Source organism: Oryzias latipes, chromosome 15, assembly GCF_002234675.1.
Source record: "Oryzias latipes chromosome 15, ASM223467v1".
NCBI lineage: Eukaryota > Metazoa > Chordata > Actinopteri > Beloniformes > Adrianichthyidae > Oryzias > Oryzias latipes.
The window spans coordinates 16,465,238-16,483,139 of NC_019873.2; the positions used below are offsets into that span (position 1 = coordinate 16,465,238).

The following is a 17,902-nucleotide window of genomic DNA, read 5'->3' on the forward strand; positions in this document are numbered from 1 at the left end:
TCTTTACATAACTTTAGATCAAAGTTCTCCCAGATAACAGCCTTTTCCGTGTTTTTATTGTTCTCAGAAGAACCACCGATTTTGCACTTTTGCACTGCATTGGGAACAGCTCCCTAAATGACTTAGAGAACATGAACAAACCATTGTGAAGCGGACTACATTCAGCTGTCACTGAGAACCAAAGACACCGAGCAGATTGTTTGTTCTGAGCGGTGGAGCAAGGAAACTGGGCAAAAGTTATGGAGTCTTTCAAATTTGTGCCGGAGGACAAGAGAGATGTGTGGAGGGAAAGCAGAGAGGACACAGAGCCGCCAAGCAGTCTCAGTGTCTGCAAGATCTCCTACACTGTCAGGTAAATCTGCAAAAAATAAAATCTACACACATTTTTAGAATTGTGCACAAACACATCCTGGTTTGGGTCAAATGAGCATTTAGGGAATCAAAAAACTATATTTTACATTTGGCATTAGGGTTCTTTCAGCAGTTTTATTTTCAACAGCTAGAAACCCTTGAATGAAACAGTAAAATTAAAGTGTTAATATACCTGTTTGCATTTGCGTCTGTGTTTGTTTAAGTGAGCGCGTGGGACCCTGGTGGGACTTGCCCTCCTATAAGAAGCAGTGGACTCGGCAAATTCTCAGTGATGTCTCCTTCTATGTGGAAAGCGGCCAGATTATGGGAATACTGGGAAATTCAGGTTTGCAAGCATTTCTAGTAAAATGACACACATTTAAAACAAACTACAATAGAGACGACTAGAATTTTGACAACATTTTTTTTTATAGATATGCATCATTTCAGTAGAAAAATGCAAATTTCATGTAAAATGTAAATGACCTGGTTTAATTGGGTTTATAAGATTTGTATATTTAGGTTTATAGTTTTTAATTTTGTATCTAAGCATACTTTTATTTGACTTCAAAAGGTGTAAGCTGTCAAAAAATAAAATGTTAAATCAGAAAAACCTCAATCATCAAGTAGGAAAAAGGCATAAATTATAATAAAACAAAGTTTTCAAAAAATTAACCAGATTAAATACACAACTAACCTTTTCCATTAAATGCATTAAATTTATTTTTAAAAAATCTAAATCACAATTTTTCAACAAATTAGAATGAGGACAAGGAGATTATAAAATATGTTTTGGTCTTTAGTGATTAAAAAGACAATAATATGGCTCATCTTTCCTAAATAACTTGGTTTTGTGACTGAATCTAAATGTTCATTTGAAAGAATGTGGATTTTTCTCATTTTGCTCCATGAATTTATAGTATTATTGAAAGTTTTAAAGTGTTTTTTTGGTGGGAAATAGGTAAATTAGGGAGTACAATAAAAAGTTTTAACATCCTTTGAGCAAACAAAAACATCTTGTAAAATCTTAAAGAAACGTGTTGTCCTAAAACAGTCTTAAGAACTTTTCCCATTTCCACTTTTTGACATCTCGCTTAATTTCCAGCTATAAAAAACTATTTCACTTGTGTTTTTGTTTTAAAGTAAATGCCAGATTAAGGTAATTTTGGAGCCAAGGTGGGGAAAGTGTGTAAAAGCCTGAAATTTGGATGTTGTAGTCAGTTTATGCTGTTTTTTATAAACGTTTTTCCCCACTTTTTCTTTGAATGAAAAGGTTCAGGAAAGACCACGTTACTGGACGCCATCTCAGGAAGAATCGGAAACAATGGAACTCTGTTGGGCGAGGTCTTCCTGAACGGCAGAAAACTGAAAAGAAACCAATATCAGGACTGCTTCTCTTACGTGCTGCAGGTAACATCCAGAAACCTGACAGAATGTTAGTGTTTTCCTGTTCATGAATCCTCAAATTTAATAACAGACTTCTCCATTCTCTGAATGCAAAGAGTAAAATAAAACCAAAATATGACACAGATTGCAGTAAACACTTTTAAAAAGTTGCTAATTTCTAAGGATAAACAGAGTGTCTTGAAGTTGTTAAACACTCTAGGTTGGAAGCTCCAGAAAGACTTCATGAGAAATTAACTGGTACTGTTGGACAGCCTCCTCATACTCCTAATCTCTCAATGAGAGGTGCTCATCTGTATCCAAAGCCTGAATGAAAAACACTGGTTTCAAACAGGCCTCGCTTCTTTTCAAATCATCTCTCCTCTGATAGCACGCTCCTCTGCTCTCTAAGCCTCCTCATTAACTTCCTCTGCTTAGACACAGATGAGGACGTGATATGAGCACCTGATATTAAAGTCCTGGGATTAGAAAGTGAACAATGTCTTAATTAAGGCAGGTCTGTTCATTTGGATTTCAGATGCTTTACTGTACTGTAGCAGCTTTTACATTTTTTTCTGTCTGTTTTTGGGGGGGTTGACTGTATTCGTGTAAATAGATCTGACGGTTCCATAATGAACGTCCTGTTGAAACATCAGCACTTCTTTATATTTCTAATCCCACATGTTGAGTTATTATGAAGTCAGACTGAGAAAAACCCTGACAGGTCCTTCAGGGTTTTCCTTTTTTCCCTTTTACCAAAAAACAAATGCTTGTTTTAAACATTTTAACTCATTTTCTCAAGAAAAGCAGATTGTAATAAAGCTCAAATGTTAATTTTGATATTATAGCATCAGGGTGACTGTAACCAGCGGTTCCTATTGTAACTACCTTTGTCAATTCTGACCTTTTGAATATATGACAAAAAAATCAAGATACGTAACATGAGATTTTATTTATATTGTTTTTTATTATTTAGGGTAATTTTATTTTCTAATTATGCCAGAATAAAGATAAATTCAGTGTTTATTGAAATGTAGATCTTAGTTTATAACAAGAACCTAAATAATTATATAGGAAAAATTCAATAACCTCTTGACAACCGGGGAAAAAAAATTGGAGTCAAATTTTTTTCAAACTATAATTCCCAGAGCCCCACCGTTTCATATTTGGTATCATTGAAAAAGTCCCAAAAGTCCTTGGTAGATACCAAAAGGAGTTAATTCGGTCATATGCAATGGTTGGGAGACATTCAAGTTTAGAAATGTCCTTTACAGATGACAAATGTCGTTCAAATAAAAATAAAATAAATAAAATATAAAATAAATAAATAAAGCCAGAAAAGCTTAAAAAACAGCAGCTTAAACTGTTAGATGTAAGCATTAGTACAAAAAAAGTAAAACACTTACATTGTTTATTTTTATCAAATGTATCTTTATTGTCAGACGGACTTAGATTTTTTAAAGCAAAATTTAAAAAATCTGTCCTTCATAAGAAGCCTAACCTTTACTGTTAAACACCTAATAAGTAATAAAAAGAAATTCTAAAAAGTATGTAAATTTAATTCCCAATAAATATAAGAAAACTTAATGGGAAATTCTGGAAGTAATGATTAATGGAAAACATTTGAAAAAAGTACTAATTACGTGGTTACCAGATTTGTTGTGGGTATTTATTTATTGTTTTGCTTGATTATTTGTTTGTTGGAGGTGTTCTAAAAAAACAGTAACTAAATATTAAACAATGAAGATGATGCAGTATCGTCATTTTTTTCTTTAATAGCAAACCTTTTCAGTTAGGATGAATAAGCAATATGCCCAAATATATAAAAGGTGAAAAAATAAATACTTATTGTTTCTCTTCTTCAGAGTGATAACTTGCTGAGCTACCTAACAGTGGAGGAGACTCTGACCTACACAGCCCATCTGGCCCTGCGCAAACATTCTGCCAAAGCAATCGAGGAAAAGGTGACCTTTAGAGAAACTCACATTTCATTTTCTTTCTACTGTAAACAACATCAATAAAAAGAGTGTTTAAGCTGCATATTAACTATTGAAATGAAACTTTTAGTTCCTCTAAGAGAGACTGAATGTAAAAAAAAAGAGAGACTGAATGTATAAAAAAATGTGGGTTTTTTTGTCTGTTCTTTTCAATGTAATATGATCACAGGCAAAAGTAAACATTCTCCTTTGCATTGGGTCAAAGGGTTGAAAAACCACAATAACTGGTTGCACTTATCAGTTTATCTGCCATAATTATTAATATTGTGAATATTGTCCTTTGACTCATCCGTGACCTCTGGATGAGTCAGGTGTCGGCAGTGATGGCGGAGTTGAGTCTGACTCATGTGGCCCACAGCGTCATTGGCGGTCGAATTTTCCCAGGGATCTCTGGGGGTGAGAGGAGGAGGGTCTCCATCGCCAGTCAGTTACTCCAAGATCCACGTACGTTCTTATCTACCTGGGATGATCTAAAGGGGTCCCTCAGACCTCTCCTTTCTGGTGCCTCGTTAAAGAAAACATCCAAATTTACTTAAGAGATAAATTCTGGGGAGTGATTTTAATATCAAGACACGATTCTAAAAAAGTGAATTAATAATTTACAGGAGTTTGTGTCAAATTACGTTTAGGGAGCAGTGGAGTAAACGATTCAATTTTATTGCTATTTTAGTAAATTTTCATGAATGAGTCTGGTAAGTTTTTTATTGTGTTCCATATACTTAAATGAGGTTTTGTAAAACAAAAAGTCTAACCAATCTATGTAGAATTAAATAATAATAAAAATATGCAGTATTGATTTATCAAATAGATTAAGTGATTTTTATTTAAACACATTTCTGTGGGGGTTTTAAATTGCTTTTAGTTAGTTTTTATTATTTTGTGTAACAAGAGTTTGTCATCATCAAGAAATACTGTTTTTATATGGTAATTAATAATCATAGATATTGAAATGAACTGCATAAAATTACGAGTTGAACAGTATTTGAAAATCTAAATTAATTCAGGATCAAAGCAACCAGACTTTGATTCAAAGGTCTAACAGGTTGTGATTGTCATTTCATAACTACATTTTTTTAATTTTTTTTAACCAATAAAACAAACTTAAAAGGAAAAGGGCGATTTTCTGTGAATTCGATGTTTAAAAAACAGAATTTGAGGTAAAATTATGAAGCATGTTTTGCAAGTTTGATAGAAACCTACAAGAAAAACTGTAAATGACATTCTAGGATATAACTACATCAAGAGCAGAAAGTTTGTTGGATAACCCTGCCCTCACCTTAAAACTTAGAAAGTTTGCTCTGAATAAAAAAAAAAGAAAACTATCTAAGGAGGAAATTGAGGAAAGGACCTCCAAAAGGATAGAGGGAGAGATGGAGAAGAGTATTAAAGGACTGGGTTATCACGTAATGAAAGTAATGAGCAAAAACCCCTTCAGTGTGTGTCTGTGCTCATCCCAGGTGTAGTTTATCAGGTCTGCAGTCCTCCAGGGAGGATGAAGGGTCTTAGTCCTCATTCAGGATTAAATGGCCATGAACACACACACACACCTACACTGAGTCACATACAGACTAATGACAAGTTCCCTTTCGCTGCCTCTCCAATCAACCAGGAAATGAATTAATCTCACAATTAAAGCATCTGCTAATTCCACCCTGCTTTCATAATGCAAAGAAGCAATCTTTTAACTGTCCTAATTAGAGTAATCGTCTAAAAAAAAAAAAAGAACTTACTTATCTTCTTGACTTCAGTTGGCCCCACAGAGAGGCCTCTGAATGATGAAGTGCATTTAAAAGTTTCCAGCTCATTGAAAGAAGTTCCAGTCCTGCGTGTTACTTGGGTTATTTTTTGGATGCTGCCGCTTCAGGGGTGATCCTGCTGGACGAGCCGACCACCGGTCTGGACAGCATGACGGCCAATCAGATCGTGATGCTGCTGGCTGAGCTGGCCAAAAGAAACCGCATAGTGATGGTGACCATCCATCAGCCACGCTCAGAGCTGTTCCGGGTGGGTTCCCACGCAAAACAAACTGACCAAATGACAGGAAGTTGACTGACCCTTGACTTTCTGCTCTCAGGTCTTCAGCCGGATAGCGATAATGAGTCGAGGAGAGTTGGTTTTCTGTGGGCAGCCTGGTGAGATGGTGGACTTCTTCAGTGGATGTGGATACGAGTGCCCAGAGTACTGCAACCCTTTTGACATATTTGGTAAAACATTTCCCAAAGCATACCCTGTAGATCTCACAGCAAACACATTCAAACTTAACGTGACGCCCCACAGTTGACTTCACCTCCGTGGACACGCACAGCAGTGAAAGAGAAGCAGCCACTTCCAGCCGCATGCATGAGATCACCGCATCCTATCGGAGGTCTACAATCTACCAGAACATGCTGACCAAAATGGAGCAGAGCCTGCAGCAAGCAGACAAGCCAGCCATCCCCTTCAAGAGCAAAGACTCGCCCAGTGGTTTGGCCAAGCTTGGAGTGCTGATCAGGTCCGTCTTGTGAGAACGCTGAGATCCATGAAAGAGAGAATGTATTCTGGTGGAAGGAGTGTGTGAATGTGTGTGTGAACGGGTGAATAGGTTTGTGACTGTAATGCGCTTTGGGCTTTCGAGGAAGGTAGAAAAGCGCTATACAAGTATTACCATTTACCAAACAATAACTGTTCGATGAGAGTTTCCAGTAAATTATTCTTGTCCGTCATGGATGGATGTGTTTTGTTTTTTAGGCGAACTGTGAGAAACCTTTCTAGAAACAGGATGGGTGTGATGATGCGCCTGGCCCAGAACCTGATATACGGGTTGTTTGTGGCCTTCTTTGTGACGCGCCTGGACATCGACGTGGACAAGGGGGCGGTGCAGGACCGCATCGGCATCATCTACCAGAGTGTAGCGGCTTCACCGTACACCGGCATGCTCAACGCGGTCGCTCTCTGTGAGTTCCACCAAACCCAAATGATTGTTTTCCATTACCTCTGTGTGACCTTAAGGGACATCCAACTCCATCATTCCGATAATCGCTCCTAAAGTTGACCTGGTGTGAGTCAGATACAATAACTTTGTCAAAAACACAAAGACTTTACAGCTTTTACAACGTTGACTTCATGGATATAAAATGACTTCATTGATAAATAAAATGACTTCATTGATAAATAAAATGACTTCATTGATAAATAAAATGACTTCATTGATATGAAATGACTTCATAGATAAATAAAATGACTTCATGGTAATTGATGTGCGCTATTTCCTTCAATTAAAGCATTTATTGGCTTTCTGTAAAAGTATATGAAAAAATCTCATCAGCTATTCAGGTTTGTTTTTCTTTTGTTATGTGGGTGAAAGAGGCCTGCAGTCAGCGTTCTCTGGTTTTGGCAAAAATGTGTCAAGTTAAAAAAAAAATTGAGGGTACAACTCCAAAATACAACATTTTTAAGGGCCAGTTTACAAAGAAAATGTTTTTTTTTAAATTACAACTTTGAAGTCGTAAATATCCGACTTTGGAGTCATGCATTTACTGGGAAAAAAGTCAAAACTCTTAAATTACGAGAATAAAGTCACAAATTCACGACGTTAAATCTCGTAAATTTACAACTTTTAAATCTCGTAATTTTACTTTTTTTTTTATTTGGTGGCCCTAAAACTCCGTCGTACCAAAGAAATGAGATATTATTAAAACAATTTTGAAGAAATCAAAAAAGAAAAGAAAAAAATGTTTGCGATCATCCTTAGTAATGAGCAAGTGTGGTAGTTCAAAAAGAAGTGAACTGAAGTGACCTAAAAGAAAGTGTTTGCACTAACTGTACAATGTCAGAACATAATAACAATGGGGAAGCCTAACAGTTTAAAACAGATCACCTTTGCTTATGCCAGATTTGTGGTAATCCAGACACCGTACCTCCTCTAGCTGTGTGGACATGGGCTAAACTGGACACTGTCGTTCACACTGGACAAGCAGTGTCCAGTGTGAACGACATGGGCTAAACCGCCGTTCAAGAATACGCATATAGTGTCATATGCCTAGCTCCAAGCTACGTTCACATCAGACACCTGACGCTGAGGGCGGTGTTAACGTGGCTTAAATTGTTCCTGTACGTGTCTGGTTGTCTTGGAATGGTCACCCACCTTCCCCTGACCCCAAAAGAGATTGAGTGGGTTTGGGAAATGAACGAATAAAAGGATGGATGTGCTTTTTGATGAACATCTTAGCCGCAACACTCCAGCCTGACATATATAAAATTAGACTGAGGACTTGGTTGGACTTGCATCTGCTGCTTTCTGCAAGATTAAAAGATGTTCCAATAAAATAAACCCTGTAATAATCCTGCAAATATTTAACAGAATGTTATTATATGGTGCTTTTAAAAAGTCAGTGGGACAATGACACAACCAATCTAGAGTGTAAAAAGAGGTAAACAGATTAAAAATAAAATAAATATAAGGATTTTTTTTTAAACTGTAAGAACTTTAAACAACACTGGTAAAAACTAATTTATTTGAAAGTAACTGCTGATTTAAAGTGTAACAAGTTATACATGTGGCTGATATCTGCTTTTTTATTTAAACTGAGATAAAAAAAAAAAATTAAGAAAATATATATATATATCAGATAAAGCATTATGGCGCTTTCCTAGAATGAACATTTCCACTTAGTCCCATGCCAGATATTGAGATTGTGCCAATGCTTTTCTATCTGAATCAGCTGACGCTAAAATCAGGGCTAAGTGTTCTCAGATAGCAGAGATAAGAGATGTGATAAAACAATTTGCTGAGCAGAAGTCCCAAACAGCCAGAGGAAGTTTCTCTCCTAACCTTGAATCTCTCAGATAAGGAGTGATAAGACACTACTGTGTGCTACATTTCACCTTTCACAGACACGGGTTTAATGTATGCTCACGGCCTTGTTGGAATGAGCCTTCAAAACTCTTTATTTCTTTATTGATGTTTTTACCTGTGCCCCGTCTCTGCTTTTATCTCTGCAACAGTTCCAGCTCTGCGTGCCATTAGTGATCAGGAGAGTCAGGATGGCCTTTACAGTAAATGGCAAATGTTTCTCGCCTACATCGTCCACATCCTGCCCTTCAGCATCCTGAGTATCGTCATCTTCACCTCTTTTCTATACTGGTGTGTAGGAAACAAAAACAGACCAATAATTTAACTTAACAGATGGTTTAATCTCTTTTTTTTTCTTCTGTCTTGTGATATGTCTTTCTCAGGGTGGTGGGAATGCACCCAGAAACTTTGCGATTTTTGTGTTTCACTGCGGTTGTCCTTGTGCCACATATTATAGGTGAGTTAATGACAAAAGAGTAAACTGCTACAGTTACTTACCAGCCTAATCATCAGATATTTCTCATATAAATCTGCTCCATTTTGTGCTGAGAAATAATTTTTGTGTAAGTTTGTTCTTTTAAATTAGCAGCAACTCAAGGTTTGAGGAGGACTTTAACCCTGGAGAGCCTGTGGGGTCAAATTTGGCTGCCGTTTTTTTATCTTTATTTTTTTCTTTTCAATTTGTACCGGTATGAAGCCTGTTGATACAACAAAGATGTAATATTGGGCTATATATCCCGTGTGCTATCCTATGACCCCACTATGGATAAAGTGGATAAAGGTGGAAAGATTTCATGTAATCCATGGACACCAGTGAAGATCACAAATCATTGAAGAAAAAGGGTTCAGAGCACTGTCTAGTGGGTCTAGATGACCCAACTCCCAATGGTAACGTGCCTTGAATAGCACAAGGGGTTAAGTAAAATTGAATTGAGTTGAATTTTAGATTTTTGTTTATTTATTGGCAGCTGTTTATTGCTGTTACCCAAAATTACCAAGCAAAAAAAATGAACTTTAAAATTGTTAAAAAATTGTTCTTGGCATCTCCAGGGTTTTGTTTAAATCTATTTTCCTTTTGTTTATTTTTTTTTATTTCCTCAGGAGAGCTTCTGACTGTGGTTCTGCTGGGAGTGGTTCAAGACCCCAACATGGTCAACACTGGTGTGGCTCTACTTAACATCGCAGGAATCTTAGTGGGGTCTGGCTTCCTTAGGTCCGTTAGACACACCGTCCAGGTTTTTTCAGTAACTTGTTTGTTCAGTTAATTACTGTAGTATCCTTTTGAGTTTACTCCTACCTACCTTCGCCTCTACTATCACCAAGTGTGAATGAAGAGTGAAGTAAGCGCTTTGAGCGTCTGGAAAAGCACAGATAAATCCAATCCATTATTATTATTATTACTAAATAATCTTATTCTAATCTGCTTTCTGGAGTTTCCCTTATATTTAGATATGTTTCACTTTTTGTTATTTCACTTAAAGACAAGCAGGTTGAATTAAAATTTAAAAATAAGTTGTAAAATTGCTATCTTGCACCACATAAAACATAAAAGTAAAAAAAAACAGACATTGGATTACTATAAGGTACATTAGCAGACTTTTTTTACTTAGCACATAATTTTTAAAAGAAAGACAGAAAGAAGCAGCTTGAAGAAAACTCTGATCCCATTATAAGATCTAAAAGTAACCAGATAAATACCAAAAACTGACTTCTCTGAGTACATCTGAGAAGATTCTCTGTCATTTAGGTTCTGAAAGGTTTCTGTTCTTTAGGGTAGCTGGACTTAAAAACATGGGTCCAATAGTTTTGGTTCCATGTATTTAGGATCTGACCACTTCAGAGGCCTGACAAAAAGTTGAATAATTAGTTGTCCTGTGAGCAGAAGCGAATGTCAAGGAAGGAGGGATTATGCAAACGCTCAGCTGATGGTGGTAGGGAGGTGCTGTGGATCAGATCAGCAGGTTTCACTCAGGAATCATTAGGTGTAGGTAAACACACACTGCTTGACGGTGATGGTGTTCTAAAGTTATCTGCTCTTTTTCTCAACAGGAGCATCCAGCAGATGCCTGTGGTCTTTCAGTGGCTTAGTTACCTGACTTTCCAGAAATACAGCTGTGAGCTGCTCATCGTCACTGAATTCCATGACCTCCAGTTTACATGCAGTAAGAAACGTTTTCCCTGCACCATCTTCTATCCAATGAGATGAAACCTCATTTTGTTTTGATTGCTTGACTGTTTGCATAAAAAACCTTAAACTGTCGTTTTTACTGCTGTGAGCACAACTGCATTTTGTACGGTTCAGACGTTGATAACCACCAGAAAAACGGAGGAAACATGACAGAATTGTTCATCTTTCAGCAGCATTTAGGTCACTATCTTATGCTTTTGCAGACGTTTCGAAGCCCTTACCAGGAGCATGCCTGATCACCACCGGGGATCAGATCATTGATGAGGGCTATCCCGGCGCTCTGCAGCGATACACAAGAGACTTTGTGCTTCTCTACTCCTTCCTCCCTGTTTTGGTTCTCCTGGGCGTAATCAGCTTTAAAATCAGGGACAAACTTGTGCGTCACTAAAATACATTTACAGCTTTTATTTTGTGTGTTCAAACCAAACACTGAAGTGAAATATTCTATAGAACATCTACAGACACATCAATATAATAAAGATTTAGGGCTAAACAAATAAAATTGAATTGAATTGAAAGATGTAAATTTTTAGAAAATGTTGTGGCAAAGTATTCAAACTGTTGGTCAGTCCATTTAAAAGAAAAGTCATTAAGAAATGGGAATGAAAACAAATGAGGTAAGCTGAATGTTTATCTTTATTATAAAATTCTATGTCAGAAGGCAACAAAAAACAGAGTAAAGCAAACAGAAAACCTAACTTATCATATTAAATCAAATTACAGGAAGTTATTTCTTTTTTTTAACATCTCACCTAAAAATATCAAAATGCTTTTTCCCTTTTATAACATTTGCTTTATACACTCTTTATTATTTTACACACTTGAAGTTTACTCAAACGTTTCTTTAAAAAAATCCAACTTCTTAAGGGTTGATAATTTTAAAAATTCTTTAGTTGGAATTACTAAAGATATTCAGTTTGATTTCATTGTAACAGAATATTCATTAATCAAATTGTTGTGATAGTAAAATGTGAAATCCTGCATTTACTGTCTGTACTTATGACTTTAACATTTTTGGAAACGAATTAAAACTTTGAAACCTTTAGCTTGAAATACTTAAGCTTTAATGAAACTCAGTTGGAGTATTTTGTCAAGTACACAAAATGTTCTGTAAAAATTGTAACTTTTAAATATTTAGTGAATTGAATTGTTTTATTTTTCATACAAGTAACATGAAATATCTTGATGTTTTTGCTGCATTTTGTTTTATTCAGCATATATTAAATCATTTTAGTAAATCAAAGTCCTTAAAACCAACACAAGTATTCTGAATGTATACTTTTTATAAATTACTGTAATAAACTTATGTCTCCAGCTCCAGTCCTTTCCATGACTTTGCAGCATTCTTTTTGTACTGCTCCAACTCCTGAAAGCAGATCAAAATATAAATATAAATACATCACAATGTTTTTTTGTTATCATAACTTGCATTCTTTTCAGTTCTGTTCACTATGATGTAAACTGGATTCTTTTTGTCCATTTTTCACATATTCAAAGACCATAACATGTCTGTGTCACAAACATACTTTATATTTTTGTTTGTCTTCAACTTCCTTTTAAATGAATACAAGATGTTTTTAAGTTTTAACTAAAGTTAGAAAATTGTATTTAAAAACTCACCGAGTACTTTGGCCTCAGAAAATATTAACCTAATTTTTTCACATAATCTTAAAAAGCATCTTTTTTTATTATACAGTGGGCAGATGGTTCATTTGGAGGAGGATCCTTAGACATGGGGCACATTTCCCATCATTCAATAAACTACACTCCAGATTTTCACTTTTTTTCTCAGACTGAGTATAATAATCACATCATGTCTGTTTACAGAGACAGGCTCTCCACATTTTCATGAGATGGAAATAACTGTAGGATTTGTGTTTGTGACACCAAAAGGTTACTGCAGTTCAGCTGCATTGGAGTTTATTACCACAGAATATAATTGTGCTTGATAAGGAGATTGCCACAGACACAGTTTTCCACGCAGGTTACTGCAGGACAAAGGGTTACTTTGGAGCATTAACTAAGTAAACTACAGCAGACAGTTCAATAAAAATTGTTTCTCAAAAAAAAACAATTAAATAAATAAAGTTTAGCCTCTAACAGCCTGTTTCTCACAGGAGAGTGGAGGAGGTCCATATCTGTTTGCTCAATTGTGAACTCAAATATTTGAAGTAGTGCAGTTCGGTGGGTTAAGCGGCCGCCAAACCAAAAATTGGATTATGTGTTTGATTTTTATTTAAAAAGTAATTGATCCAAAATCCCACTTTCCCCTACATTGCAAGAAACCTGCAAACTGCTTTAGACGTTTTTCATGTAATATTTGCTGTAAACTGTGAGGAAGTAGGAAAATCTGTGGCATGTCGCCCCCTAGAGGCAGCACTTTCAAACAATTTTAAAGGTTATTCCAAACGTTTTTATGACAAACGTAAAAAATAAAAACTGCCTTCTTTTACCCCCAATGTGATTTGTTTCTAGAAAATGTGACATATTGTTTAAACTGTGTTGCATTTCTGTTGAAACTTCAACTTTCTATGAGGAACTGTAAGGTAAAGCAATAAAGTCAAGCATTTTTCCTTCTTCATGGTTTTTCTGCACTCTCTTATGTATGCACATTTACTATAACCATAGTAAAATTATTAAGGCTCTTTAGAATATTCATTCTGAATCATTATTCTGCTTTGGAATTACATTCACAAACAGGGACATTTCACCCAGAATAGGTATTATGGATTAAACCTTTTTCTTTTAAAGCAGAAATATAACTATCTGCAAAATGAATGTGTGCCTATTAAGAAAAAGGATTTGAAAATAGTTAAAGAAAGCAAAGATCAAATGACATGTGTTGAGTACAAAAGAATAGACAATGTTTTTTAAAGTCATTTAAAAAAATTAAAAATTAACAACTTTTTTAAAATAGACAATTTATGAATTTAACAATGGACACTGCATTGGCTTCTAGGGCAAAAATCAAGGACAAAAAAGGAGATAAGAAAATAGGATTTTCCGATAGGCGCTTATTTGCTGCCACACAGCCAACTTGGAAGTCAATAAACACACTGTAGTTTTACAATTGGTCGTCAAGCTTTTATCTGCTATGTGTCTTTTTTTAACATGAGAAAATGCAATTGAAGCCCACCAAAAGCTGGTTCTATTCTCAAGATGAGTTACCTGGTCTTTCTGGGCTCTCATGGCATCAATCTGGGGTTCACTATACTGAGGGTCTTTAGAGGGGTCTTTCAGCTCCTTCTGCTCACTGGCATTCTGTCAAGAAAAACCAGCTAATAGAAAACCCACTACAGAAGAATCTAGCTAAAATACAGCACCCATTCAGACCAACAGTTTACAGTATTTCTCAAGAACAAAACAATTAAATAGGCTGTGAAAAGGAGGAAAAATCATAAGTACCTCATGGGGAAAAACATGTTCGTACACTTTCCTCCAGAGATCTTTTGGATTTTTAGCATGCAAAGATGTAATGTCCACATCCGTAACAGAGGGAGGGCCTATATCCAGAAAAAAATGTCATAAAAACAAAATGTAACCATAGGGTCACTGGCAATCAATACCCAAAATAAAACAGCTCAGAATCAACTTAGTTCCAAAATCATCTAAATGCAGTACCAATTGTGGCCACTAAGTGGTGCTGTGCTCACCAATTTGGCTGAAGGAATCTGAGCCTGCAGAAATGATGAGAGCCTTATTGAGGTCAGAGGACAAAGTTTTCCTTGGTGAAAAACACACACAATAACGCAAAGATTAATACTGAAAAGTATTTATTGTGTTTTGTTTAACTATGTAACAAATTAAAAAACTACATTCTAGGGATTTGAAGAAAAGCAGATGCAAGTTGTCTGTTTGTTTGATCTAAAAGAACATTTAAATAAATTTAAGAAGAAAAAAAAAAACATATTAATCAAAACTTCAACCTTCCAGCAGTCATTTGTGCTAGTTTACAACAAGCATTGATAGTGATATTAGTCTCACCCTCTGTCAAGGCCGAAAGCCAGATGAGAAAAAAAACTCTTGATTTTGGACATGAGACTTTCCGACTTGATACTAGTGAACTGCAGAAAATAAATTGGACAACAACAAAAAAAAATTATAATAAGTCCAAATAGAGAAGATAATGAAGCAGAATCTAAGCACCTTGTACATTTTATATAAATATTTAAACTATAACAAATATATAGATGGCTGAAAGGGTATACTTACAATGAGAGAGGCTGCATGATAGTGTGCGATAAAACGCAGTGTTTTACTGACCACCTTCTTCTTCTCAGAATCAAAGTCCTGCAGAAACAGTTGGAAGAAGTCCCAAAGAAAAACACAGTTATATATATATATATATATATATATATATATATATATATATATATATATATATATATATATATATATTAACATTAAATAATATACATATTTAATGGTAACCATACTCTGAACTGTTTGAAACAACTTCTGTTCAAAAATTGGTAACCTTTTAAAGAGTACAAAAACATTATAGAACATTAATGCTGTTTTTTTTTCTCCTTTCTTTAACTTGTTCTGTCCAACAACTGAGGAAACAGATTAGAGATGTGTTGGACAGGTTTTATTGTTACAAAAAGAGGTTATGAATCTTCGGATAGCCAGAGTCTAAATTTGTATAAACCCCTTTTTTTATTTATGTGTTACATTTATTGTGTGTGGGGAGGGAGAGGAGAAAAGTGTGTGTGGGTGGGGGTGGAAAAGAATAAAAGGAAGAGAGGTGGAGAAGAACACTAATGCTACAGTAAGACAAATTGCCAGACAACAGCGGAAGTTATTTTTACCTGAAAAAGGTCATATTTACTACCAATAATGAGAAGAGGAACAGGAAATGGACTGATAAGCTCTCTGTCCTGTTAATAAAAAGAAAACGTGCAATTTAAAAAACTTGTATGAAATGTACTGCTACACCAAGATCATTCAACTATAATGCAGAACTTGAAGAACTTAAGTCTTACTGGATAGTCTTTAGGTAAAACACGTGCTGCTGGATGGACAAACTGCTGATTTTTGGTTCCAGGTTTTGATTTCTGTGCTTGTGCTGCTTGGGAAAAGACTTTATCCACCTGGGTTTGCACAGCCTGCAGCAGCTTCTCCATGGTCACCCAAAGATCATTGGGCTTAGACAAATCCAGGACGAGGATGACAGAAAGGCAACTTGGAAAAAAAGAACCACGATGATAAAAAAAAATGTGATAAGAAACAAAAAATAGAACAAGCCTGCAGTGTAAGCATGTCACTTATTTTCTAATTGTCCTCATGACATCAGTGGAAGGCCTCAGGAATTTGTGTTAGTGACCTACCTAACACTGACAGAAGTGATGGGTATCTGAACCAGATCTGACAAAGAGGTCCCTCCACCCAGCTCCCACAGGTGGGCTATGTCTTTAGGCTGAGAAGAAAAAATAACACCACATTTCTATAAACTTTTAATTAGAATCTGCTTTTTTTGCATCACATATTGAACCAAAGTATTAAATGACCCTATTAGAGAGTACATAGTATGGGAAGCCTATAGTTGTTTAGGCCTAACTAGAAACAGAGAAACATTAGTCTATTGTTGTAATAGAAATGACCAAGTGGGTACATTTGCAATTTGAAATGGATATGTTGCATTTAGATTTCATTTTTCTAAAGTTTAATCTTTCTTGTGTTTCTTTTAAACTATTTCGGTGTACACTTGAAGTGTCCAAAAGAGGCTGGATGTCTTATGATCTATAACTCCTACTGTGTTGTGTCCTCGAGCTCGTCTGCCAAATGTGTACTCCAGGGCCAGAGTTGGTTTGGGTGCTTCGTCCCTATGAACAGAGCAAACATTTCATCAAATAAAACGTAAAGCAACAAAAAAGAAAAATATACTAAATTTGGGTTAAAAAAACATTAAATAAAAAATAATTTACTTTTACAATGTGAAAAAGCACAACCGGTAATTAAATTCATTAATCTGTTGTATTTTAAACAACTTTGTGTGTGTGTGTGTGTGGGGGGGGGGGGGGGGGGGGTTGCACAAGAATGATTTTCTGTTTGTTTCTAATTTTTAAAAGTTTTTTTTTTAATAGCAGGACCAGATTTTTCAGAACAAAACCAGTTTAAACAAATTGTTTTCAAAATTTGTTTTAGAAAGAAAACTGAATACATTGACATTTATCATGCCGTGATGAATGGAGGGTTGAGTCAAAGTGTAAACTTGTTATCTAAATTCGATAACATTTACTATTAGAGACTATATTAAAATTTAAAAGAAAAAAAAACGTGCCATCATGGAAGCTTTGTGTTTTCTGGTGTTTGCAGGAAGAAACTTCTGATTGTAGAGCCTCCAAATTCTCTAATTAATTTAACTTCAGCATAAAATATCTTTAGATAAAAGGTAACAAACCGCAATCATGCGCACCTTTCGAGACATCGGAGCAGAATTGACGTTTTACCCTAGAAAAGAGGTTTTAGGTTTACCTTCTGACGAATAGCCTTATCAATGGCAGTTTAAGTAACATATTTGTTGTATTTAAAGTATTAAAGTGAGCGTAAAGTCTATCAAACCCCAGCTTTGCTGCCCATCAGGAACACGGTCCTCTCGCTGACCGTCTCCTCTTCACTCTCCTGATGCTGGACCTCCGCGGCGGCCAGCTCCCATAAGGAGTCCGAGCTGGTAAACAACGCGAAAACACAGACCTCAATATGAGATAAACATTCAGGGTTTTTGGAAAATATTCTGTATCGTTCTAAAAAAAAAAAACATCAACTCACATTATTTTGGGCATGACGCTTGATGGGGCTTTGTGCGAAAATGCTAGCCGAACGAGAATGCTACAAGCGTTGCCAGAGTAACGGCGCATAATGATGACGCAATCATAATACAGTTCCGGAAAAAAGACCAGATGCCTCAACATAAAAAAAAATTCTACATAACATTTACCCCACCAACATGTTTATATCCAAATTCTTGAATATAGAAAATAATTGTATTTTTGTATTGATTTCCCTGAATCAGTTCTTCACCTTTTCTACTTTTGTAGATTTTACCGTGAACGTTGGAACCAATTAGAACGCTTTGTAAACATCAAATTTAATTGTAACTTTATTATAAATTTCAAACAAATCCTCACATATTTCACTTGTGATGATAAA

General features: G+C 35.6%; 2 protein-coding genes across 2 annotated transcripts; one reads left to right on the forward strand and one right to left on the reverse strand.

The window, feature by feature from the left end:
* The first annotated feature begins 239 nt into the window (after positions 1 to 239).
* abcg5 (ATP binding cassette subfamily G member 5) lies at positions 240 to 11,494 on the forward strand. The gene is made up of 14 exons (XM_004077296.3): positions 240 to 352; positions 576 to 697; positions 1,625 to 1,761; positions 3,600 to 3,698; positions 4,043 to 4,175; positions 5,596 to 5,735; positions 5,806 to 5,935; positions 6,009 to 6,222; positions 6,459 to 6,664; positions 8,715 to 8,853; positions 8,946 to 9,019; positions 9,664 to 9,775; positions 10,612 to 10,724; positions 10,954 to 11,494. Exons 1-14 carry the CDS (start codon positions 240 to 242, stop codon positions 11,136 to 11,138), a joined length of 1,917 nt encoding a protein of 638 aa, XP_004077344.1. The 3' UTR covers positions 11,139 to 11,494.
* Positions 11,495 to 11,883: 389 nt separating this feature from the next.
* On the reverse strand, positions 11,884 to 17,628 carry dync2li1 (dynein cytoplasmic 2 light intermediate chain 1). The gene is made up of 13 exons (XM_023963722.1): positions 17,522 to 17,628; positions 17,315 to 17,420; positions 17,169 to 17,203; positions 16,506 to 16,575; positions 16,081 to 16,169; positions 15,736 to 15,934; positions 15,562 to 15,630; positions 14,963 to 15,040; positions 14,735 to 14,814; positions 14,404 to 14,474; positions 14,156 to 14,253; positions 13,919 to 14,011; positions 11,884 to 12,116 (listed from the first exon to the last, which is right to left on the reverse strand). The coding sequence occupies exons 1-13, from the start codon at positions 17,608 to 17,610 to the stop codon at positions 12,054 to 12,056; spliced, it is 1,140 nt and encodes a 379-aa protein (XP_023819490.1). The 5' UTR covers positions 17,611 to 17,628; the 3' UTR covers positions 11,884 to 12,053.
* Between the last annotated feature and the right edge of the window lie 274 nt (positions 17,629 to 17,902).